Source organism: Lethenteron reissneri, unplaced genomic scaffold, assembly GCF_015708825.2.
Source record: "Lethenteron reissneri isolate LAM-NWPU_2019-01 unplaced genomic scaffold, ASM1570882v1 scaffold_1930, whole genome shotgun sequence".
In the NCBI taxonomy this organism is placed as follows: Eukaryota; Metazoa; Chordata; class Hyperoartia; order Petromyzontiformes; family Petromyzontidae; genus Lethenteron; species Lethenteron reissneri.
The window spans coordinates 11,556-22,402 of record NW_026891697.1 but is presented as its reverse complement, the minus strand read 5'-3'; the positions used below and the strand labels follow the sequence as shown (position 1 = coordinate 22,402).

Below are 10,847 nucleotides of genomic sequence, written 5' to 3'. Positions count from 1 at the left end.
GAAGAGAGACAGAGACACGGGACAAGAAGAGAGACAGAGACACGGGACAGGCTGGGGTGAGTACTCATCAAAATCACAACCTTTATTTATCCTGCACACAAAGTGTGAATAGATCCGTCTTGAAGGTGTTCATGGCATCGTGATAATATTTGCTGTGATCTATTCTTAATATCTGTTCGAAAACATGCACAACACGTTGAATAAACACATTTAATGTATCCTCAATTATCGACAATATATATATAAATAAATGGATATGACAAATGTAAACAACTATTCTTATTTTTTATACAAGGTGTTTTAAAAGGATGGACCCAATTTCAATGTATACTGCTGTGAAATTGGGTCCATATTTTTACAACACCCTGTACTTTGATACTGGCAAAAAGGTCCCATGGTGAATTCTATAATTTTCCAAAGTAATAAAAATATATATTTTTAAACACGCTTTAATGAAATGTACCGCACGAGTAATGGCAGAAATCCACGACTCCAGGAAGTGGGCCCGAGGCTTGCCATAACGTCAGGGACCCTGGTGATTTACAGCCAACGTGAGTTGAGCATCGAGAATTAGACCCGTAAAAAGATATATATTTTTAATGATAGAATATAGTCTTGTCATCAGTATGACATACCTATACCAAGTTTGCAGTCGATACATTGGGAAGACGGTTGAAATTGAGTTACAAGATTTGAGGATACGACAACAGAGTGAAATAAAAGCATGTAAAATGTTTAAAAATATATTTTAAAAAATTTTAATAATTATAGAATATAGTATTGTCATCAGTATGACTTAAGTATACCAATTTTGCAGTCGATAGCCCATTGGAAAGTGGGTAAAAATTGAGTTGCAAGATTTTTTGAGGATACGACAACAGACGAGTTAAATCTCACGTTTGTTGCTATGGGTGGCGCTGTGATCCCCCATAGCCCCACCCCTCGGAGGCGATTCGTATAAAAGGCGGGGTGCCGGAGAGCTCGAGGTCAAGTGTGTGAAGCTTAAACCAGTGAAGACTGAAGACCGGCAGATAGACCCTGGGACTCCCCTGGCTCGCTGTCCTTCTCAGGACCAGGCAGGGCAAGCCAGTGGCGTGGCCCTGAGAGCTTCAGGAGCGATGCTCTTGTAAGAGCACGTCTGGTTGGCTGGGTGCCGGGATCCGTGCTTGACCAGGGCCGGATCAGACAGCCTCCCCTAGCACTCTTAGCGGAGGACTGGGAGTAGATCAGTCAGGGGATAGTGCTAGGGGTGTTTCCCATTGAGTACGGGTGAAGGGGCCGTTACCCTTTCAAGTATTGTGTTACCGCCCATTGGTCAAAAAAACAAGTGTGCCTCAACTACGTCGTCTCTGTCTCGCTGAGAACCCACTACACACACACTACACTATACACTACACAACAACAATAATCATTATAAACAGCGTCGTTATGGAGACTATATATAACAAAAACAAGCCTTCATCTGCGACAAAGAGCTTCATAGCTCATCGGATTCTTCCCGTCTAAATAAAGATTCTGATTCTCACCATGTCCTTCACATGAACAGTAACTCTCTCTGCATCACGTGATGTGTGGGCCCCGTGCCTCCTATTGGCCGTGAATGTTGAAACTGCTCCAGAATTTCCTTCCACTGAGCCCCTGCCGCTGAGATGATTCACTCCCAGAAGGTCGTGTGGCTGATGGGATGAGTCAACATTCTTGTGTACTTTCACGTGGAGGGACAGATATACGAAGGTGCTTGTTATGTGTTACTTGTATTCTCCAAAACAAACTAAACTATTTTTATTTGACCAGGTAAGACCCCACTGAGCTATGTACAGGATTACGATGCACATTCGTCTGGTTAGGGACCAGAGCATGGACGAATGTCAAAAATGGACGAATGCAAAAGCAGAAGCTTTAATTAGCTTGCAAATGTATTTTGGCTGGCGAAAAACGTACATTCAAATAACTACAGTCAATAAAAAATATGTACGTGCAAATAACTGCAGTAACTATATAAATTGAGAACCTTATGGGTTTATTGCTGTTCTACCAAACCGTCTGTTCCCTCATTGAAAGGAAACCGGCTCACCCTGCCCCACTTTAACCGCTGGTGGTGAGTGGAGCGAGAGATGTGATGAGCCACTCTCTTCTGTGTTCATCAAGAGACGGAGGCACCATGAAGTGGGTCCTGGTCGCAGCGTTCATCTCCCTTCTGCGTGAGTTCACACCGAGAAGCACTCACCCAGCACACGTGGAGCGGTCTCCTTCAGAACCCTTTCCACCGGCACAACCGAGCCGTGCCAGCCCAGAGCCCTGACGGTCCTGGTGGTTTTCCACTGCAGTTTGCTGCACTGAGCCAGAACCAAACCACCCTGGCCTCATAAGCAGGGCCAGGTGCAGCATTTATAATTTTCAACATACATACATACATCTCGACTCGTTCACGTCACGGCTCTGCCCCTGCAGTGGAAAAACAGCCTGGCCCCGTCCTGAGCTGCACCACATCGGCTAGGCACAATCCCAGCATGGCTCAGGTGTGCAGTGGAAAAGAAGTGATGTGTAACCAGCTGAGAGTCCAATGGAGGTCGTCGTCACGATAACGTCATGGCGATGGGGTCCCAGTGCCCCCGTGTAGCCGTGAGCGTCGGTGCCTCCCGTGGTCTCGCTGCGCTGAGACGCGTCCCTCACGCCGCCCGTGTGACCACGTGAGCACTGACGGTGAGGGAGGCAGTCGTGCTCACTCACCAGGTCAGCGGTCTTCCTATCAAATAGCTGATGCTAATGATGCTCATTTTAGGTCACTCTTCAGTGAGCTCCTCGTTTTGTTATTCACTGATACTGGGTCAGTGTAAACGTGAATGTTACAGCACCGCTGTATGTAACGCCTGCATCTAGACTCCCTCTGGCTCTGCTATTGCTGAGTAAACATGTGGTGAGCACTTTAACAACAGTAACCAGTCTCTATCCAGACATCTGTGTTGTCTATACAGTGATAGGGTATTGCTGATCTCTCTCTGTGGAGGCATCTCTCATGAGAGTGACTGGTCTCTCTCTCTCTCTGTGTAGCTGTGACGTCTGCCGTGAAGCTGCAGCTCTCCCTGCCGGAGAGTGTGGATGTGACGGAGGGAGAGAACGTGACTCTTCCCTGCTCATTCTCCTCCCTGTCGACCGACTCGAGTGGCCTCTACATCACGTGGCTCACGATGCCCACACGCTACATAGTAAGCATGTGTAGATGATATCATCAATGTGAGAACCTTTTTCCACGGCAACCCTGAATATTCAACTCAGTAATTGAGAGTAATACAACGTTATTTCCAGGAGAAAAACGCCACCACACAAGGGGATAATGGGCAAAGCTCTACACAGACTCAATCCATAGATAGAGCCAATCTTCAACACTACCTGTAAACCAAATCTATGGCTGTACCATAATCTTCTGGTCACCTTGCAGCCCAAGCCTACAACCCCTTGCATCCCCAGTCAAAGTATTAAGCAAGCTCAATCCTGCTTGCCTATTAAGATCCAATTAGTTAAGGTTCATTGTAATTTCATCGTAGTAGGATTGTGGTTCATGTTCAAATTTGTGTTTTGTGCAATTCCAGATCTATGACTCTCTTCACGGGAATATCCGGCTTGGAATAGCTGAGTTTGCGGGAGACAAGGAAAAGGGCGACTGCTCCCTCAGGCTCCTCAACGTCTCCAGGACCCTCAGCCCCGTGTTTAAGTGCCATGTCATTTGTACCAGCTGTGGGAAGGATGACTTGTGGGAGGAAGGAGAGGTGAAGCTGAACGTGAAACCTGCAGGTGAATGAGAGGGGAGGTCAAGGGTCACAGATCACAGGGTGGAGGGTACAGAGCTGGGGAGCAGTCGTTGTACAGAGAGGAGTCTCGGCAAAGACTCTCCCTGCTGCACGTTTAACCGTGTTGATTGAGTGGTCTCTCTCTGCTGCACGTGAAGCTGTGTTGAGTGAGTGGTCTCTCTCTGCTGCACGTAAAGCCGTGTTGAGTGAGTGGTCTCTACCTGCTGCACGTGAAGCCGTGTTGAGTGAGTGGTCTCTACCTGCTGCACGTGAAGCCGTGTTGAGTCGCTGGGTGGGGCTGTGGTGCTGGGTGCGAGGTGGGGGTCGCGTTGAGCCCCCCCCTCTCTGTCTCCGTGTCTCTGCAGCCCCACGGTCACACGGTGAGGGCGTGAGTGACTCTACCCTCAGCCCTCTAGAGGAGACCTCACACAAGGGAGGGGTGGTGGCTGCCTGGGTCCTGCCTGTCGCCATCTTCATCATCTCCGTCATCTCCGTCATCTCCGTCATCATCATCGTTGTCTTCGTCTGGAAGAAGATTAAACGCCGTCGGTCTTCAGGGCCCTGCCGCCGCTAACGCAGGTGCCCCCCCCCCCTCCAGCCCAGGCACCCGGACCGCCCAGCACCGCCCCTGGTGAATGAGCGTGGACGTGGGCAGACGGGTTGAGCTCTCTCGGTGGCCTCCCACTCGGTGTCACTGACGAGGTTTCACGTTCATGCACCGCTGGGTCTGGGTTCACAGCGGCTCTACGGGGGACGCTGAGCCAACACCGAGCTCTTGGCTGACTCGTACGATGTTTTTTATCAACGGCTGTGTCAGCGACAACGGAATATGAATCTATATTTAGGCCCGGAGGAATCCGATGAGCTATGAAGCTCTTTTTCACAGATGTCCAGTCGGGGGCGAGTCGGCAAGATATAACGCCGTGGCTATGAGATGTTAACTACTTCACTTCGTATGGAGGAGGTCGTGGGTTCGATCCCCACCCTGACGCCTGCTGTGTATTTGGAGCTTGCGTGTCTCTCTCTCTCTCCTCGTGGTGGTCACGTGGATTTTCCTCCGGCTCCTCAGGTTTTTCCCCTCCATGTACAATCAACGTCACCACGCGTTTAGAGTATTTTGGCTGCTCCTATACATTCCCCACGTGATGATGATGATGATGATATCCGCCACTGCGTCGAGCATATCATTTGTGATGGCCAGGTGGTCGCTTCTGACAAAGAGCGACGTAGCTCAGTGGGCCTTGCCGAAGGTGTCCCCCCCTCCAGCCCAGGCACCACGACCCCACCCCTACCCAGCTCCTGATGAGTGAATGTGGATGAGGCATTTAACTGATCTACCTGCCTCGTGTGGCTCTGTGCTACCAAGCAACCACGATTTATATTAAGCTGTAAAGTGCGTTACCATCGTGGTTTTTTGTTTTAGTGAATATTGATTGTATTAAGTGATGTGGTTTAGTCGTTACCGATGTTATTCAACCCCCGGGGTTTTTACATGGGGCTTTAGTCAAATGGCTTGTCGTGTTACCGGGTGGTTCGCTCACGGATGCTTTTGTTTCTCGTTTTCCAGTGGCATTCCATGCGTAGTCTCAGGAGAGAGTGCAGCAGAGGGAGGACAGCTGATGGGACCTTCCAAAGGAGTTGTGGAATGAGCGGCACCATCACCCAGGTGTGAAGACCGGGGCCTCCCCATCGTGAACGCTACTGAATCCCGAGCAATTTTACGCCGTTTCCAGCACTGCATTTGGACTAGAGTTGTTTTGTTACTCGTAGTTTTGTTGCTTCTTCTGCCTCAATCTCGTGAACAGTTTGACTCACAAGGAAGGGGGCTCGCTTTGGGGGCCTTGACAGGAGGGACCCCCCTAGGTGGTAGTCATCCCGAGGAAGGGTGGGACCCCTAAGTGGCAATATAGACCCCGAGGCAGGAGGGGACCCCTCGGGTTGCAGTAGTGCTATCGTCCAAAACGTCGGCATGAGGGCAGGGCTAACACAATGGCAGCTGTGAAGATGTTTTGGTAATCGCTGTCAATCTGATCAAAGTGCGTGGGATCAAAACCGCTTGATATTTACAATCTGCAGTTTACTTGAACACCCTCATGGGCAGCAACATCAGCAGCAGTGAATTATTTTGAGACGCGTGAACAACGTAACATCTTTAGCGATGTGCACAGAGACACGTTCCTCTGAAAACGGGTCGGCTCTGCCGCTCGGTCGAACCCACAGCGAGCCAGACCGAGCGTCTCCGTGCCGACCCCAGGGTTGTTGTGAGCTGGCCAGTGCGATTACATTTCCTGTGGCAGGGTCCAGTGATTACGCAATGCTGCCGCTCGTTCTACATTCGCGTGGCCCATCCGGTGGTCATAACTATTATACACCATTGCACTCGTACACAAACTCCCCTCCCCTGACATCACAAAAGAACAGAGATGGTTATTTATCAGCGTAACTCATGCTAATCCCCTGCCCAACCGCCCGCGACACCACACGGCCTACCGCATGCCCCCCCCCCCCCCCCGCTTGATTCCTCCCCCCCTAACAGCCTATATAAACATGTCTTTTAATAACTCTCTTCATACGCTTCAGTAATTTTGCTGGAGCAGTCACACCTGATGAAGGATGCTTGTGTTGCTTCCGAAACGTCGTGATTTAATTTATTTGTTTTCATTTAAATATATTTACTTATTTTTCACCTACATGACTTTACCGAAAAAAAACAAAGAGTATGGATCCTTGCAGTAACGAAAACTTCAAATATAGAATCATAACTCTGATGTTGATGAGTGATGGTACCGATCGATGATGTGTGTAGGGTACTTTACATGTGTGCTGGTCAAGTTTTGATGCATCGACTGATCGATTGAGACGGTTTGTTACACTCGCAGTACTCGGCACTACTCGGCACGGTTCCCCGCCTCTCCCCATTTCCACTCCTCCTTCAAGGCCCCCACCTCTTCTCCCTGTCCCCCATCCTCCCCGTACCCATCCCTGTCCCCCTCCCCTCTTTCCCCTCCTCTCACACGCCACCAAAATCAGCTTTAGCTAACCTCCTTGTACCACGTGTAAAGTGCCTTGGATATAAGCTACGATTACCTTACCATTCGTGTATTTTAATGTAACGTTTGCACTGCAGCTGTTAGCAGTGGAATAGAATACACGAGCGATTTGCCAAAGAAGATTTTTTTGGATGACATCATGAGTGTGTAGAGTCATTTCCCGACTATTGACTACGATACTGCTACTGATCATGTACTGTTGCCAACCGTCTGTGCCTTGGAACTGCTAAAGTGTTGTACCAACTGTATTGCCTTCAGCAACAAACCTCAGGGAATTTTATATTGGAAGAGGGCACGCATTGTTTTGGACACAAGCTAATCTTAATAGATTTTTAAAATCCCATATATATATTCAAATGAAGCCAGGCGGTAACGTCTTCAAATGGGTCACGAATGCAATATATTTATCTACGTTAAACATTGTCACGTCGCCTAAGGTCTTCGCTCAATTACCAGCTTCACATTCCTTATTGCCGTACAAATACTGGAGGAAGGGCCTTTTCTATTGATGCCCCCAGGGTCTGGAATGATATTGCCAATAGACTGCAACTTGGATCACTACCCGGGAGATCTTCACTCAAAACTGCTCTAGAGGAGTTGTACACCCCTAGCTGCCACTGCTATTCAGAATGGCCTGAAATCAAATGTATCGTTCCGGATGACCGCTGCAAAGCATGATCCTGAGTTTTGATTATGGTGTGCTTATCTTTAAAGGTGTATTGAGAAATGTATTCTGCTACGGGTGCTCCTTCTGTTATGGAGTGACTCATGAAGCCAGTTGTGGGGTTTGGTCGTACATGTTATGCGCATCGTTTGTTCGTGGATTAGAATCACAGTTCCTAGGATCACTGTTACATTGTTTTTGTGCCTTTATTTTGGTGATTTTTGAGGACGGTTTGGTCTTGCCATGTTTTTTTGTTGTAGTACAGAGTTGGCCTGATAACTTTAATCTACATTGTCTTATGGGATTTTTTTGCACACAGCGTGGAAATACGGTGTTTTTTCTGGAGGACTTTGCTGTTTTTTCCAGGATTTTTTCTGTTGCGTGTAGTCACTTTAAGATGTTTCTTGTTCATGTTTTTGTTTTGTTGCGGTTGCACCCGAGTGAAGAGCCGCATGGCTCACAGGGTTCTACCTAATACATGAAACTGAAACATTGGTTGCGTGTAAAACCCGCATTGATATCTCCTCACGCTGAATGCGAGTGCAGTGGCACGGCGCGTCTCGCGTGGTGCGTCCACAGGAATGCCGTGGCGGTGCTGCGTGGGTGAGCCGCCCCCCGTGAGGGACACTGCGACAAAGTGGCCCCACCGCGGCCTCGTCAGTCGCCGGAAAAGGCAGCGCCGCCCGCCGCGTGCCGCGGTCACGCCCAGCGCCGCATGAAGCTCGTGCGGGGCCTGGAGCATTTGTTGTTATAAAGGGGCCCTAAATAAAAACATATTAAAACACAAATATTTAACTTGCTTAGTAAAGTTATTGCATTTTTTCATTTGCGAAACAGCCAGATAATACGCCAAATCGCTCACCTTAAACACCCAGTCCATAAAAGTTGAAGGCAGTATAGTAATAGAGCAAGTGCAGAATCACTGAACCGGAATTGACAGCTTGAAAATATTTAGCGTGGGGCCCGTAGCATTTGCTGCTTTTGCTACGAGGATCACCCGGGGCACTGTTCACGTCCCCTCTGGGTGCTTCTGTCTCTCCGCCTCCGTCTCTCGCGGCTTCACGGTGGCCGCGTCAGGCACGGGGAGTCGGCACCGCTGACTTCGAGCCATGGGATCTGGCGCGTGGTGGGAGGTAGGGGGTCTTCCCCAAGGGGGACACACGGTGGCCGAGTTCGGATCACGACGGCCTTGCTGGGGACGCTGGGCCAAGCGGCGCTGAGCTTGTGCTGGTGCAGGGGGGGGGAGGTTCCTAATGGCCGTGTAGTTCAGCCCACGTCACAGATGCCCACACACACCGCCTACACCAGGGGTCGGGAACCTTTTTGACTGGGAGAGCCATAAAAGCCAAATATTTCTAAATATATTGCATTGAGAGCCATATAGTATTTTTAACGTATAATAAATTAAATATGTCTTACTTTTAATGTGACTTCAGGTGCCGCGTGGTTTTGCTGATGGCCTTGTAGTCTGGTTCATACGTGGTGAGGTTGAGCTTCATGCAGGCGTTGAGGCCCCGTGACCCGTGAAATTTATCTTCAAAACTAATTTCTGTTTACTTCAAAATGACACAGTATTATTAAGCAATATCACAAGTATTTTAAAATCAGTTCAAAACTGATTTTTTCTTTTATTTTTTTCAACTCAAAATTGTCTGGGAGCCATATGCCGTCACCGAAAGAGCCATATATGGCTCGCGAGCCATAGGTTCCCGACCGCTGGCCTACACGCAACGAGGTGTGGAGGCACGAGACCACGGCCATCCGTCCTCGCAACCGCTGTCGTTGCGAGGACCGACCTCTTTGTGTGCCCATGGGTCTCTGTGTGTGTCCATGGTACTCTGTGTGTGAGTATAATCGTATCGGTGATGTGGAGGACGCTGTATACAACCCGAACACTGCCGACTCAGAGGCCACTGAATGGCGCCGGACAATCGGACAGAAGTTTCGTTTTTTGGACTCTGCTTGCACCACACTGTTGGCCAGCGCTGTGAGCGAGTGATTACACCCTGGGGGTGGGAGGGTACTGCTGCTGCTCAGTGCAGACTGGTTTTAGTATTTTGGAACAGGCAGTCCTTGATTTACGATCACCCGACTTACGAACACCCGACTTACGAATACCCGACTTACGAATACCCGACTTACGAAAACGAGCTTCCACAAGATAGTTATGTTTTAACCATCCCACTTGTGAATGCGAACTCGCGCTTGTGAAATGAACCGCACAGCTGTTATGTTCAGTGGAGCGATCCTCTGAGAGATGAAATGAGTCCCAGCTTCACGCTGGGAGCGAGTGTTTGCTTGAACATTAGCGTGATCTGGACAAAGTCCCATCGGTGAGCTCCTCCTGCAGGCAAGGCTGGGTTGGCTGGGTCTTGTAGCCCGTATGCCCAGCCACCGCATGCCTAAACAGCTTTTGTTTGTAAGGATAGAGGGGGCTAAACGGGCACGGCACAGGCTAGAGAATGAGATGGAGTGATGTGGTGCAAGAGGATGTGGAGCTGAGTGGACTTGCCGATGACTGGTACCAGCGGTGTCAAGATCGGCCTCTGTGGAGAAGGCTCGTGAAAGACGCTGCTACTGGGCAGTTGGAGGCAGTCGCCCTCCAGCAACAACGGAGGGCGGAGGAGCGACGCTCATAACAACGAGCTGAGCGCTGGGTGGCTAAAACGCAAGAAGTCGGCACAGTAGGGGGTATAGGTGGTGCATCTAGCGGTCATCTCGTGTGTGAGTGGGGTGAGCGAGCCACACTGCCACTTACACAGTCAAAGAACCCCCGTATAGCCCCAACAGACTGTTGGGTCAAGTGCTGTTAGCGAGTAGCAGCAACTATGAAGGTCGAAACGGCACACGAGGGGGTGGGTGGCCAGCATCACGCCCGACCGCCTTTGTCTCCCCAGTGGTGATGTTTACTGCACACCGCACCAGATACTCATTTGAGGCTGAGTCTACCTAGGGGCGGTCCACGACCAGTTCAGATAATCGTCACCGGTGTTGGCCATGAGCGGGAATCGAACTCGTGCCGTGCTAAAGGTAGAACCTGTTTGTTGATTGAACATCTTAACACAGCTCTTGTTCATTCCCAGAAAGGGTAAACACCGATAATTATTTTTCATCATTTTCGAAACTGGCAACAAACATCTCATAGACAGCGCTCACAGTGCATGGGCACTGCGTGCACGCGGTGACGACCTCGCCCAGTGTGATGCCGCCGCCACGAAGCCGTTCAACAGGCGCCCTAGCTACGTCCTCGCCACCACCAGGCGACGGAGCCAACCCCGCGTCCCCCTCACCTCACCTCACATGAACACACCCACACGCATTTCCCCCCCCCCATAGAGCTCCGAG

The 10,847-nt window shown here is 49.8% G+C and overlaps 1 protein-coding gene across 3 annotated transcripts; it reads left to right on the top strand.

Moving 5' to 3' along the window:
- Positions 1-6,273, top strand: LOC133339588 (uncharacterized). 3 transcript variants are annotated; one of them, XM_061547703.1, is made up of 6 exons: positions 1-56; positions 2,062-2,201; positions 3,052-3,206; positions 3,591-3,792; positions 4,154-4,367; positions 5,356-6,273. In XM_061547703.1, the coding sequence occupies exons 2-5, from the start codon at positions 2,120-2,122 to the stop codon at positions 4,360-4,362; spliced, it is 648 nt and encodes a 215-aa protein (XP_061403687.1). In that variant the 5' UTR covers positions 1-56; positions 2,062-2,119; the 3' UTR covers positions 4,363-4,367; positions 5,356-6,273. The 3 variants fall into 3 exon arrangements, with proteins under 3 accessions (XP_061403687.1, XP_061403690.1, XP_061403689.1); XM_061547706.1 differs by having other exon boundaries at positions 14-57; positions 2,149-2,201; XM_061547705.1 differs by lacking the exon at positions 1-56 and adding an exon at positions 70-551.
- Positions 6,274-10,847: the final 4,574 nt, after the last annotated feature.